Here is a 15,596-nt window from a genome sequence, read left to right as displayed (position 1 = left end):
CATTACTCCTGTGTTGGCTTCTCTGCACTGGCTCCCTATACAGTCTAGAATAGAATTCAAGATCCTTCTTCTCACTTACAAAGCTCTAAATGGCCAGGCACCATCTTATCTTAAGGAGCTACTAGTGCCGTACTACCCTCGAGAACATTACGGTCCCAGAATGCAGGCCTGCTCGTGGTACCTATAGTCTCTCAGTGTACTATGGGAGGTAAAGCCCCAAAAATTAGTAAGGTATTTTACCTGCTTTTTGTAAAGTGTCTCGAGATAACACTTTTTATGAGTTGACGCTATACAAATAAAAATTGATTGATTGATTGAAACCAACAGGTGTTGCAGTGATGGAAGCGGGCAAGAGAAATGGTTCAGATAGAAGTGATTGTACCCGACTTAAAAAGCCTCTGCATGTTTCTAATAAGCTCCACGAGCAGAAACGTGCTCAAACTAGGATCAATATTGGAGATGCTTTTGAAAAATGGAGAGAGGTTAGAACACAGAAAGGTTTACAGACCCATGCAGAGCTGGATAAACACTGAAGCTTCAGAGTCCACCACATGGTGACCTGTGTGAGCATCCACTCTAGAGAGGAGGGGTTTAGAATTTAGACTGCAGTACCCATTTTAAACACTAGGGGTCAGAGTTACATACTGCTCCTTTAATGATGAACTCTACTGTACCTGACAGTCTGTGATTGTTTACAGTATGTTTCTGAACAGCTCAGTGTGATCATCATCAGTTCCTCTTACAGCTGCTTGTTTTCACCTGTTGAACATCACTGACATGAAAAGGAAATAAAACTCACCTGGAAGTTGCAACAGGTACTTGTATGGTTCGAGCAGAATTCGCTCGGGGGTAGCTTTCGAGTCAGCGTCCATTACTTCACCTCGTCACAAATCTGTGACAGAACGGAGGACAAAGAGGTCACATCATTCACAAAGAGCCGTAACTAGGCTCAGCCGTCATCACGTCTTTGACCTATCATATTGATTCTGTGACGGTGTGTTTCAGTGTTAGGGGTTAGTACACAAGTCAAATGTACACTTGACAAAAGTTCCGATGGACTGAAACGTTGTGATTTACTTTTGATAAATTACTGATGCCGAGCAGTGTGCAGAATTTTTTTCTTTTCTATATTTGCTTAAAAACAATATGGAGGCACCCAGCTACTAAGAAGCTGCTCCATTATATCATTATATCATTAGAGAGGAGGAATGAGATCTCAGAAGTTTGTCTGAACTGGTGTAGCAGTCGTCTCTCTAGTCCTGATTAAAGACGGCTCCTATCTGACAGGTTTGTTGAGTAGGGAACATGAGGGGGAATAACACAGAACTCTGTCAGAATATCAGACCATCGTGGTGTTACAGCCCTCAGGTTCATTACTGCAAAATGCAGAAACACAACAAAGCAGATCAAATATTCCCTCAGTGTGATGATGAGACTCACACAGAGTCACATGACAACAACCAGGTCACTGAGGGAACATTTATCTGTTCTTTTATTCCTCTGGAAGCTGAATTTAATAAGAATGTGTGTTAGGTTTTATAAACAGTTTTCCTGGTCAGTCACTGCTGAACACAGCTGTTAGCTTCTTTATGATAACATGTTATTATATTATTATGTTATTATATTATATTATTATTGTGTTATTGTATTATTATATTATTGTGTTATTATATTATTGTTATTATATTATTGTATTATTATGTTATTATATTCTGTTATTGTATTATTATGTAATTGTATTATGTTATTATATTATATTATTATGTTATTGTATTATTATGTTATTATATTATTATGTTATTGTATTATGTTATTATGTTATTGTATTATTATGTTATTATGTTATTATATTCTGTTATTGTATTCTGTTATTATATTATTGTATTATGTTATCATATGTTATTGTATTATTATGTTATTATATTATTATGTTATTATATTATTATGTTATAGTATTATTACATTATATTATTGTATTATTATGTTATATTATTATTATATTATTATGTTATTGTATTATTATATTATTATGTTATTATATTATATTATTGTGTTATTGTATTATTATGTTATTATATTATTATGTTATTATATTATTATTATGTTATTATATTATTATATTATTGTATTATTGTTAGTGTTATTATATTATTATATTATTATGTTATTATATTATTGTATTATTATGTTATTGTATTATTATATTATTATGTTATGTTATTATATTATTATGTTATTGTATTATTATGTTATTATGTTATTATATTATGTTATTGTATTATTATATTATTATGTTATTGTATCATTATGGTATTATATTATTATATTATTATATTATTATGTTATTATATTATTATATTATGTTATTGTATTATTATATTATTATATTATTATGTTATTATATTATTATGTTATCATGTTATTATATTATTATATTATTGTTATTGTATTATTATATTAAAATTAAAATAATTAAAACAACCTCATACTCACTCATAACCATTTGCATTCCTTATATAAATAAATAAATAAACAAGTCCCTTCCAGAGTTTTTAGCTCCACCCACCTTGGCTTGTTGGTCTGATTTCCGGTTAGCCACAATGCTAGTTAGCCTGCGTTAGCACGCTAACACCAACGCGCCGGTCTCCCCTCGTAGATCATTTATTTTATTTATTTTCCAGATAAAAGCTTCTTCTCCAGCTCTGGTCCAATAAGGCACACGATACTACTTTCTAATCTCCACTTAAATTATCATTTTTGACTCCGTGTGTCAGTGTCGACTTCACCACATGCTATGCTACGTTAGCACAGCTAGCTAAGCGTTCTCACTGTTCGGGTCGAGCTCGCGCTGATGAGCTACATTTATAGGCTTCGGGGTCGCTTCCGCGCATGCGCAGAGCAGGTGGTAGATGTAACATGGGTGCCTCGCGCTCGGTGGGTTGTAGAAACGTTGCCTCATTGGTCGATTAAATCTTTACGATACTTTTAACTACGTGTGCGAATATTAAACAAACTGAGAGTTAAGAACATGGGGAACATGGGGTTTGTAGTTTTAAACAATGTTCTCCACCCTGTGTGCTCATGCTGCGTTTGGGTGCTCCTCGGATGATTCAGTTTGTCGGGTTAGGAAGTCGTGAACGTCACTATGGTTGTTAAATTGTACTTCTGGAACAGTTTAGACCCCGTTTGGAATTTGAGTGCAGCTATTTAATGTCACTAGTTGACTTGTTGTTTCGACATCAGACACAGTTAAAACCATTTCACTAACGGAACCTGATTCTTCCCCAATTATCCCCACACCACGTAAATGCGGGGTCTCTTTGTACACCTTACCATGGATATTTTACTCCCGGATCCGCCAATCATCTCCTGCTGAGGCGTTTCGTTTCACGTCGGCGTCCAATGAACGAGCGTAGTTTCAGCGGAGGCGGGCTCATATCACCTGTCAATCATTCCAAAGAGGCGGGGAAAGGATCACAGAAAGAGCTAAGCTAGACGAGCTACTCTGCGAAAACGACTTTTACCCGTCCGCATCCGACGACGTTAAAACCTGTCGGATTTCTTACATAAATGCTCCTATGGATTATTAAAACACTTTCGTCGAAGAACAGGACTGTTTCTCAACTTGACAGCATAGGTAAGCCTTCTTTTGTTCGGTGTAGACATCGCTATTTTGAACATTTGTCACTAGCTTGCCTCTCCGCTGCTACCAAGGCAACCTTGACGTTAGCTAACTTGTGAAGTAAAGCTGGATATCGTGTTAAAGGAGGTTTAGGTGATGAATGAACGAGCAGAGAGTCAGATCAACATGGCAGGTATGATGTAGCAGTGAAAGACGGAGTAGTTTGAAGCCTGCAGCTGGACAAACAGAGGAATCCTGTGGTTGTCGTCGAGCCTGTCATAAAGTGAATGTTCAGGAAACAATCGATGACCTGTTTACGACCGTGATGCTAAACCCTGACGAACTGTGTCTGTTACACCCTGACGAACTGTGTCTGTTACACCCTGACGAACTGTGTCTGTTACACCCTGACGAACTGTGTCTGTTACACGAACTGCACCGTCAGGCTTCTGCTTTGGATTTCCGATCAGCGTTTCTTACTCATTTGGGCTTATTTTTCTAGCAGCCCCCCCTCCCCCCCCTCTCCGGTGTTATGCTCAGGACCCCCCCCCCCCCCCCCCCCCCCGTGTTATGCTGAGGATTGCATGCACCTCGCAGGACAATGCTAAAAGACACAGTGTCTATGCTGCCACCCTTAAAGTTCCTCTTCAGACACTTCAGAGTGCATTCACACTGCAGGTAAAAGTCACCTGAATATTGAGGTATTGAGATCAGAATTGAGGCTTGCAGTGTGAAATCAGCTTGTATGTACACAGACTTATAGAAACGAGTCTATAGAGCAGTGACACTAAAAGTTCATCAAGTGTAAACTTCAGACACTTTGTGATCTCTGAAATAAGACTTATATGGATTTAAAACTGCTCCGAGAGGTGCAGGCAATCCTCTGTAAGGATGCATTTCACACCAGCTCGACTCTGTATCCTGTGTTTGCTCCTGATGAGCTTCATTGTATTAAAAAGAAACAACTCGTCTGTTTGATCAGTTATGGTGATCTGATACGAGGTGGAGACTATTTCCCCTCCTCTGATATAGAAATGACTCTCTAAGCTGTGTGTGTGTGTGTGTGTGTGTGTGTTATTGTCTCTGGTGGTCAGACACTCACTCACTCGCAGAGAGATCGTCAGGGGCGGATGACATTGTATCCCCCCCCCCCCCCCCCCCCCGCGATCCTTTACGAGCCACAGATGAGGGCTGCGACCTTGGCTTCTGTAAGAACAATCAAAATGTTGTCGTCGTTGTTGTTGATGTCGCTGCGTTACAAGTCCAACTCGATCTTGACCTTGTTGCGAACCGTTTGGTCGACTTGTGTCTTTGTGAGGAGCAGTGAACAGTCAGCGGAAAGCCAGAGCAGGCGACACACAGAGAGAGAGAGAGAGAACATTTTGTGAAGAGAGAAAGTGACTTTAACGGAGCTCAGTCTGACTTTGTTCAGCTCTTATTACGCAACGACAATCTTTCAAATGTCCACTTCTGTGGCTGCATGTAAGCAGTGTTATTACGGCTCTATTTTCGCTGTCGAGTGCTCTCTCTGCAGACAACGGGAGGAAGCGAGACAGCACACTATGGTGCAGTTTGTTTCTGTTCTATGTTCTAACAAAGACACAGTCTTCCAGAGAAAACGGGGATTTATTTCAGCTGAATCGAGACTACCCTCCCCGCATTTCTGTGTTTCTGCGCTCTAATGTTCTCCTTTTGAGCCGACTGTCAGCTAGTTAGAGAAATGGCGTCATCCTCTGCTGTAGCGTTGTTTGAGTCAGTGCGGTGCAGACAGCAGGCACACCACGCTGCCCGACACTCCGTGCACCCTTTACTGTATCTGGATCCACTTCATTATCCGTGCATTTGTGCACAGCTTCTTTTTTGTCCACAGACCGGTTCAGTCTGCGTGTTCTCGCCCCTTCCTGCAGACTTAAACCAGCTCTGCCTGCTCGCTGACTGTACACTGGGCATTACATAAAGGGCTTTAAGGGCTCTGCAATGAGAGTGATCAGCATCCTGCCACGGTTTACTTTGCAACACAGATATTTTTGGGAATGTGCCTCTGAAAGCTGGAGCACACCAACCATTAGCCTCTTGCATTACTTTGGATTATTCAGGCAAATGAACCTCTCTTGAATCAATTACTGTGTGTGTGTGTGTGTGTGTGTGTGTGTGTGTGTGTGTGTGTGTGTGTGTGTGTGTGTGTGTGTGTGTGTGTCAGAAGCAGTGATGTCATCATAACAGTGTGTTGTTGTGGCAGACTGTCTGTGTCTGTGATGCCTAACAGCCTCTTTAACCTTCTGTTTTTCAGCCTCTGCTTCATCCCACTGGTCACCTGGAGGACTCATAGAGAGATGAAGGTACGTCCGTTCATTTCTCCTCATGCATGTGTTTATGAATGGCTCAGGGGAAACTCCTTTAGATCAATATTACTCCTTCCTTTAACTCCCGTGTAAACCTACCGTAACCGTGCAAATCACACCTCAAATGTTAAATGTAATATCAATACTTTATATGCATGGCTTCACCTTTCTGCTCTCATGAATAAGGCCAGGGTGAACTTTTACTAAATGTCATTTTTGCTCCTGTTCAAACACGGTGAGACCAGTTGCCTGGACGTGGGCCAGAGTAATCCATTTATTTGATGAGCATGATAATGAGTTTCCAAAAAGCTCCAGCTGCAAACACAAAGTGTGCTCTCTGATTTAGATGTTCTGCTTTGTTGTGTTATATTATTGAATTACACGCAGTGAAGGAGCCGGCTGGGTGATGGATGTGGATTTCATAGAGAACCTGAACGCTCCACGCTGCATGATCATTCAGGAATAAGAGAATAAACGAGCGCTGAAATGTACCAAACATTCAGACGCGGGGGGGGGGGGGGGGGGTCACAGCTGTCATTGTTTGATGAAAGCTTTGTTCTCTTTCTGATACTTTGAATGGATCATATTTCCACTTTAATGTCTGCAGGCTGTCTAAACGTGTTATTTAGAATCACTCTTTTGAATATAACATCCAGAAACTTTGACAGCGTCTGTGTTTGTTATTTTATGTGACAGGACTAAAGGAAGTGTCTTTGTAATTACAGAGTTAGTGTCGGCTCTGATCTGTATTCTGTCACTTGGACACTAATGATGCTTTCCTCACTGTGGTTACTCAAACCACTAACAGACATGTGAGCAGTGACACAGAGTATCATCACGTGATGGGAAAACAATGAAAAACTAGACTTTTATTGTGAAATGAGTAATTCACTGAAGGATGGATTCTTCTCAGCGTTTCCAGAATTCCAGATCCAGACTGAAGCTTCAGTTTGACTTCAGGCCGATCACTAAATCCACTTTGAGATGCACATCGTCTCTTCAGTTGTTCGTCTCACAGACACCTGCTGGTGAAACAGGAAGGAGGCGGGGGGGGCTGAGGGAGGAAGGAAGCGTGTCCTAAGAGAGAGTTTGTTTTGGTCTGAACATCTGAAAAATGCAGAGAAAGTCTGAATGAATCTATGGAGTGGACCCGAGGCTACATCCAGTCAATCTCCAGTTCAGACCACTTTCAGTTTCCTGCAGGAACTGGTCCTGCTGGTAAAGCTGGCGTGAACTGTGCTGTGATTTGTGGTTATTTAAAGGATTGGTTTTGTTACATGAAGACAATAGAAGTCATGTGGTGACGTGAGATGCTCTGGAGTGAACTGGAGGTTAGCATGGTACCTTTAAAGCTCAGGTATTAGCATGGTACCTTTAAAGCTCAGGTGTTAGCATGGTACCTTTAAAGCTAAGGTACCTTTAAAGCTCAGGTGTTAGCATGGTACCTTTAAAGCTCAGGTGTTAGCATGGTACCTTTAAAGCTAAGGTACCTTTAAAGCTCAGGTGTTAGCATGGTACCTTTAAAGCTCAGGTGTTAGCATGGTACCTTTAAAGCTAAGGTACCTTTAAAGCTCAGGTGTTAGCATGGTACCTTTAAAGCTCAGGTGTTAGCATGCTGTTGGGGGCCTTTTTGTAGTCATTAGCGTCTCCAGCTGATTTCTGTGCTCACACTTGATAACGGCTGACAGCAGCGATGCTTTAATGGAGCATTAGTTGTAGTTTTTACATGGTGCTCTGAGTCATCTGGCTCTATTGATGCTTGAGCAGTGCTCACTTCTTTTACTGCTCTGTGTTAACGGAGCATCTGCTAAATGCCTCGACTGTAAATTAGTCTGCAACAAGGACACACTTTCATTACGTTCACTCCGTGTAATGTCACTGTGTCTGCAGATTCTCCTTATCAGCAGCACACACACATCGATTAACGCGGCGTGCTGGACGTTACACCAGAAACATGACGCCATCTCTAACAGGTGGACTAACGGAGGTGGTCCAAACTTTCTATACTTCTTGATACCAAACGGTTTCAAAGGATAAAAGTCCAGTTAATGATTTAGAGGTTTGTAAAGAACCAAAGATTTCAAATGACTTCAGATTTCCCACCAGTAAAAAAAAAGAGAGCAGCACAAACGGGTTGACAACATTTTGGGAAACATTGCCAACTTATTTGTTCAGTTTGGACAGCGTTCAGGAGTTTGTCTGCGTTCTTTGTTTGTTAAAAACAAAAATGAAACAATAATCATAAACTATCTGAGCAGAGGAATCAAAACAGGTTTGGATATCGTTTGCTTTTTACTAGAATCATATAGAAGATTTAAAATCTGGTATCTTTGGGCTCTGACGGCCCCATGTAAGGAGGCTGTGGTCCTCGGGTTAGACGTCCCAGGTTTGGGTCCGACCTGTGGTACAAGTCCTGCATGTCTTTCCCTGCCATATCGGGGCGGCTGTGGTCAGAATGGATGAGTTAATACTGACGGACTCTTTACTCAGCAGCCTCTACCATCAGTGTGTGAATGTGTGTGAATGGATGAGTTAATACTGATGGACTCTTTACTCAGCAGCCTCTACCATCAGTGTGTGAATGTGTGTGAATGGATGAGTTAATACTGATGGACTCTTTACTCAGCAGCCTCTACCATCAGTGTGTGAATGTGTATGAATGGATGAGTTAATACTGACGGACTCTTTACTCAGCAGCCTCTACCATCAGTGTGTGAATGTGTATGAATGGATGAGTTAATACTGACGGACTCTTTACTCAGCAGCCTCTACCATCAGTGTGTGAATGTGTATGAATGGATGAGTTAATACTGATGGACTCTTCACACAGCAGCCTCTACCATCAGTGTGTGAATGGATGAGTTAATACTGATGGACTCTTCACACAGCAGCCTCTACCATCAGTGTGTGAATGGATGAGTTAATACTGATGGACTCTTTACTCAGCGGCCTCTACCATCAGTGTGTGAATGTGTATGAATGGATGAGTTAATACTGATGGACTCTTTACTCAGCGGCCTCTACCACCAGTGTATGAATGGATGAGTTAATACTGATGGACTCTTTACTCAGCGGCCTCTACCATCAGTGTGTGAATGTGTATGAATGGATGAGTTAATACTGATGGACTCTTTACTCAGCGGCCTCTACCATCAGTGTGTGAATGAATGAGTTAATACTGATGGACTCTCAGCAGCCTCTACCATCAGTGTGTTATGTGTATGAATGGATGAGTTAATACTGATGGACTCTTTACACAGCGGCCTCTACCATCAGTGTGTGAATGTGTATGAATGGATGAGTTAATACTGATGGACTCTTTACTCAGCGGCCTCTACCATCAGTGTGTGAATGTGTATGAATGGATGAGTTAATACTGATGGACTCTTTACACAGCGGCCTCTACCATCAGTGTGTGAATGTGTATGAATGGATGAGTTATTACTGACGGACTCTTTACTCAGCGGCCTCTACCATCAGTGTGTGAATGTGTATGAATGGATGAGTTAATACTGACGGACTCTTTACTCAGCGGCCTCTACCATCAGTGTGTGAATGTGTATGAATGGATGAGTTATTACTGACGGACTCTTTACTCAGCGGCCTCTACCATCAGTGTGTGTATGAATGGATGAGTTAATACTGATGGACTCTTTACTCAGCGGCCTCTACCATCAGTGTGTGAATGTGTATGAATGGATGAGTTAATACTGATGGACTCTTTACTCAGCGGCCTCTACCATCAGTGTGTGAATGTGTATGAATGGATGAGTTAATACTGATGGACTCTTTACTCAGCAGCCTCTACCATCAGTGTGTGAATGTGTATGAATGGATGAGTTAATACTGATGGACTCTTTACTCAGCAGCCTCTACCATCAGTGTGTGAATGTGTATGAATGGATGAGTTAATACTGATGGACTCTTTACTCAGCGGCCTCTACCATCAGTGTGTGAATGTATATGAATGGATGAGTTAATACTGATGGACTCTTTACTCAGCGGCCTCTACCACCAGTGTATGAATGGATGAGTTAATACTGATGGACTCTTTACTCAGCGGCCTCTACCATCAGTGTGTGAATGTGTATGAATGGATGAGTTAATACTGATGGACTCTTTACACAGCGGCCTCTACCATCAGTGTGTGAATGTGTGTGAATGAATGAGTTAATACTGATGGACTCTCAGCAGCCTCTACCATCAGTGTGTTATGTGTATGAATGGATGAGTTAATACTGATGGACTCTTTACACAGCGGCCTCTACCATCAGTGTGTGAATGTGTATGAATGGATGAGTTAATACTGATGGACTCTTTACTCAGCGGCCTCTACCATCAGTGTGTGAATGGATGAGTTAATACTGATGGACTCTTTACTCAGCGGCCTCTACCATCAGTGTGTGAATGTGTATGAATGGATGAGTTAATACTGACGGACTCTCAGCAGCCTCTACCATCAGTGTGTTATGTGTATGAATGGATGAGTTAATACTGATGGACTCTTTACACAGCGGCCTCTACCGTCAGTGTGTGAATGTGTATGAATGGATGAGTTAATACTGATGGACTCTTTACTCAGCGGCCTCTACCATCAGTGTGTGAATGTGTATGAATGGATGAGTTAATACTGATGGACTCTTTACTCAGCGGCCTCTACCATCAGTGTGTGAATGTGTATAAATGGATGAGTTAATGCTGACGGACTCTTTACACAGCGGCCTCTACCGTCAGTGTGTGAATGTGTATGAATGGATGAGTTAATACTGATGGACTCTTTACTCAGCGGCCTCTACCATCAGTGTGTGAATGTGTATGAATGGATGAGTTATTACTGACGGACTCTTTACTCAGCGGCCTCTACCATCAGTGTGTGAATGTGTATAAATGGATGAGTTAATGCTGACGGACTCTTTACTCAGCGGCCTCTACCATCAGTGTGTGAATGTGTATGAATGGATGAGTTATTACTGACGGACTCTTTACTCAGCGGCCTCTACCATCAGTGTGTGTATGAATGGATGAGTTATTACTGATGGACTCTTTACTCAACGGCCTCTACCATCAGTGTGTGAATGTGTATGAATGGATGAGTTAATACTGATGGACTCTTTACTCAGCGGCCTCTACCATCAGTGTGTGAATGTGTATGAATGGATGAGTTAATACTGATGGACTCTTTACTCAGTGGCCTCTACCATCAGTGTGTGAATGTGTATGAATGGATGAGTTAATACTGATGGACTCTTTACTCAGCAGCCTCTACCATCAGTGTGTGAATGTGTATGAATGGATGAGTTAATACTGATGGACTCTTTACTCAGCGGCCTCTACCATCAGTGTGTGAATGTGTATGAATGGATGAGTTAATACTGATGGACTCTTTACTCAACGGCCTCTACCATCAGTGTGTGAATGTGTATGAATGGATGAGTTAATACTGATGGACTCTTTACTCAGCGGCCTCTACCATCAGTGTGTGAATGTGTATGAATGGATGAGTTAATACTGATGGACTCTTTACTCAGTGGCCTCTACCATCAGTGTGTGAATGTGTATGAATGGATGAGTTAATACTGATGGACTCTTTACTCAGCAGCCTCTACCATCAGTGTGTGAATGTGTATGAATGGATGAGTTAATACTGATGGACTCTTTACTCAGCAGTTCTTCTGTGGTTTAATTGTTGATCGTTCCCTCGTCAGTCCTCCAACTTAGAGATCCCTCCTCTGAATGTCTCTGCCTCCAAAGTTTCTTCATGGTGTCAAAGACGGCGTTTTGATCGGAGTTGTTCTCGGGCTGTGGATGTGGAGTTCTTCCTGCATTCAGAAGAGTTAACAGCATGTTGAGCTGAGGTAGTATGGGACATGCTAAAGCAGGAGGTGTGCTGCAGCATGAAACTGTGATTGAAGGTGTCCCTGCCTGCTGGGATCTTTTATATGAAAAGCATTCTGCATTACTGCAGGTGTAATGTGAACTGATTTCTGTGTATGTGAGCAGGCAGGGACATTCTTCTGTCTGATTACCTCTGAAACAGGTTTCATACAAGTGCTGGAGTCAGCATTTTCTCTAAAAGAACAAATGGACTGAAAGTCCCTCTGAGGCCTGAATGCTAAGGATCTGCTACAGCTGATTCAGGAGGTTTGCATCAGACAGAGGGAGACACTTTGGGGAGTCCCGCAGGTCACAGGCTTCCCGTGGGACGGTAATGGATTTGATTTATAATCACAGGATTAGGACGGGACAGGAATCATGAGAACAACAGATCAGTTTAAGATGCACACACATTAATGAATAGAGGCTGTGGTGTCTGTGTGCTGGTTAAACGTGCAGGACGTCCTGCTCACGCTGCAGCCTTCACATAAATCCAACAGCAGTGTATAGAGAGAAGCAGGTAGAGCTGAGGTGGGAAAGGAAGAGCTGCAGCACAAAGTTACAAACAATGATCCGTCTGTCCCCTGACAGAGATCTAAAGGGGGGCGGACAAACTAACAAAGTTCATGAGAGTGACAGTGAGACACTGCACACTGTTTGTAAAACATGTGACTTCATCGTCAAACACAACAGAGACTCGGGGACTCGGGGCCGCAGAGACACGCTGGGACTGGAGAAGGTGAAGTAATAATACTTATAAAGTGAGTGGGATGGGTCAGGGCTGGGTTATTGGGATTGTGATGGGACGGGATTATTAAGACTGAAGTCAAACAGAGTTAAAGTCAGAAGGTAAAGTTCTGCACCTGAAGAGGGTTTAGGTCTGCCCTGGGTTCAGGTCTTACGGCTGCTCTCTTGGTTTCTAGTTCAAAGCTGATCGGACTCTGCCGAGGCAGATCCTGCTGGAGCACCGGTCACTGGAGCTGTGGTGACTCTGCTCTGGACAAAGATGTGATTCACAGCAGGATTATTGTACGTGTGAGCCAGGCGGGGGGGCTGAGAGGGGGGGAGAGAGGAGGGTGCTTAATTCTTTCCTGCGTGCCTCTTGCTTGTCCCTTTGTTTGACCTAAAAGCCTGTTCACTACAGCACGGCATTATGGGTCAGTACTATTGTTTATAATATTTCAGTGATGCTGCGTACAGCCTGAAAGGAATTTAAAGAAGGCTGTTTGTTTTTAATTTTCTTCCCATTGTTAAAGCGAGTACTCGAGTAATCGTTTTGTAGTTCTTTTTTTTCTGTGATTCTTTTCCACCACGGGAGGCCCCGCCCCCAACTATGACGCGATGCTGACTGTATCTATTGATTAATTTGAATCTTCGGGATTTTAATAATTGTTAGTAATAGGCCTTTGTTTTAACGTTCAAATATGAAATTTAACCTCATATAAAACTTCACACAGACGTATCTTATGACCGTTTTAACACTTTATTATAATTAGAGCAGTGAGTGTGGTGAGCGGACATGCAGACATCAATGTGCACTCATCGCACGTTGAAGCTGTTTTGACAGCAACATTGTGTTAACAAAGACTACAGTCTGCAGTGTAGAGCACACTTTATACAGTCTGCAGTGTAGAGCACACTTTACTCTGGGAAATGAAGTTACAATAGAACAGGTGAACTGTTTCATCTTTCTCCTCTGTGCGTAATGACACACTCGCTCAATCTCACTCGTCCGTCTGCTATGAGCTCTGTCTCCCTATAAGGTTGTTCTGTTTTGTAGTTATTAAAAGATTTTAAAATAATCATCTAAAATTCCAAAATATAGGAAAACATCTAGTTATGCTGCTCTGTCCTTGATGATCAAACGTCTTTGGTTTAGCGGGGTGAAGTGAAAGTCCTTCTTTTTCTGTGGACTAAAAAGACAATTTGAACTGAACTTCCGTAGATCATATTGCATATTTTGTTTGTTTGGGACTTTTTGTTCATTGTGAATTCATAGGGGGGTAAATTAAAGGGATATTTTTGTTAGGGTAGCAGCGTACGGATCAACAACGGACACTTTTGCTCTCGTGCACCTGAAGTTTTATTTCTGTTTGAGTGTGCTTCTTTTTTTCTGTTTTGAATTAGGCCTATCCTAGAACCCACAATGCAACAAGAAACATTTACAAAAATGTGGACTACAAAACGATTATCGATTAAAACATTTTTGTAATTATTATTTAATGAAGGTAAATGAAATTGCACCCCTAATGTCACCTTCCTCACCTGGTTCGACAGGTGTGCATAAACTGAAGGACGGGGATCAAAACAGGTTTCAATACGTACCAATAAAAATACATGGTGGCTTATAATCGCCTAGTAGCAGCAGTGACGACCTTAAGACTCTTTGAGATGAAGAACGAGAGGAATGTTTGGATAAAACAGAAACTGAAAATGTCGTGCTGCAAACACAAACATGGTGATGTCATCAGATCTGATCAGATGATGAAACAGAAACAATCAGTGATGACGTGAAACCGAAAGTTAACAGGTGCTTAAAGGAGCATTAGTAACTCTGACACCTAGTGGTTAAAATGGGTACTGCAGTCTTATTTCAAAATAGAGAGAGCTGTTCCCCCCCCCCCCCCCCCCCCCACTGAGTGTGTGAGCCATTCAGGAGGTAAAAGACAACACGTTACCAAATAATCAAACAGTGATAGAGACCAGCAGCCCTACGAGGGTCCTCTTTGATTGTCAGCTGAGCCTGACCCAGCAGCAGAGTAAAACACACAGCAGTGTTCAGAAGCATGACGGGGGAATACTTCAGTAAGTAAAGCGTTAGCTACACTTCCCCGCTGGTTATCTGTCATAATGTGTTTGGGTTTGTAAGACTTGGAATCAGTCCAGGGAAACTGTCCTGCAGAGTGAGATTCTCTGATGTATCAGGAAATAAAGATCTGAGCCACGAATGCAGTTAATGAACTACAATAACCATCAACGATAGCTGACAAACTTCAGCTTAAAGAAATGAATCCCTGCAAATACAAAGCACAAACAAGCTGCAACCTCAAGTGTTCAAAAATGAATCCTGCAGTTCCTGGAGTGTCCACTAGAGGCTGGCTGCAGAAACACAGGAAGTCACATACACACCCATTCTAAAAAGCCTGTTTTTACAGCAGAGATTAACATGTTTACAGCCTGGTTCAAAAAACCAAATAGGTGTGATTAGCTCATGTCTCGATGGACACACACTTTGATTTGATGAAGGATAAGAGTTATTCACAATAAGGCGTGTAGCTGACCTGATTGACAGGTGGGCGCGGTGTAACGGTTTGTCAGGAGGTTTAAAACCCGCCTCAGCTCCAGCTCTCAGCCTGTCGTTAGGTTGACTGAAAGTTAGACTGAGACAGCATTTCCAGCATGGAGACCGCCATCGATGGGACTCCAGCGCCCCCTGCAGGAACAGACGGGGGACGACATGATTCTAACTGGCGACTTTTATTTCTGAACTGAGTCGTGTTTATGAATGTAAGTCTTCAGATCGAGCAGAGAAGGCGATGTTAGCGATGTGCGTTGACGGTGCAGCCTCTCAGAAACATCCAGCAGGGATTCATGATCCCCTCCCTGATGAAATAAAGCGAGGCCGCACACTGTAGTAAGTTACAGTCAACAGATTACATAAATCATCCCACAACCCAGGCGTTGAGTTTTTAAATGAGCAGCTGTCCTGCCAGGAAGCTTCTCCTCTCTCAGTAGTAGAATAAAGATGCTACAGTCAC

At 42.0% G+C, this 15,596-nt stretch overlaps 1 protein-coding gene and 1 long non-coding RNA gene across 4 annotated transcripts in view; one reads left to right on the top strand and one right to left on the bottom strand.

Moving 5' to 3' along the window:
* Nucleotides 1-3,001, bottom strand: part of LOC132975090 (uncharacterized) — a 4,617-nt gene extending 1,616 nt beyond the window's left edge. Inside the window, exons 1-2 of the long non-coding RNA XR_009673233.1 lie at nt 2,567-3,001; nt 800-892 (exon numbers count right to left, since the gene is read on the bottom strand). This is a non-coding gene — a long non-coding RNA (uncharacterized LOC132975090). The remainder of the gene's footprint in view (nt 1-799; nt 893-2,566) is intronic.
* A 57-nt stretch (nt 3,002-3,058) lies between these two features.
* arid4b (AT-rich interaction domain 4B) overlaps nt 3,059-15,596 on the top strand; it is a 53,014-nt gene continuing 40,476 nt past the window's right edge. For all 3 annotated transcript variants that reach the window (XM_061039382.1, XM_061039381.1, XM_061039380.1), the window contains exons 1-2: nt 3,059-3,637; nt 5,913-5,961. In XM_061039382.1, coding sequence (XP_060895365.1) covers nt 5,956-5,961 — 6 coding nt within the window. In that variant the 5' untranslated portion in view covers nt 3,059-3,637; nt 5,913-5,955. The remainder of the gene's footprint in view (nt 3,638-5,912; nt 5,962-15,596) is intronic.

This window comes from Labrus mixtus, chromosome 6 (assembly GCF_963584025.1).
Source record: "Labrus mixtus chromosome 6, fLabMix1.1, whole genome shotgun sequence".
NCBI lineage: Eukaryota > Metazoa > Chordata > Actinopteri > Labriformes > Labridae > Labrus > Labrus mixtus.
This window is presented reverse-complemented; position numbering and strand designations above follow the sequence as displayed.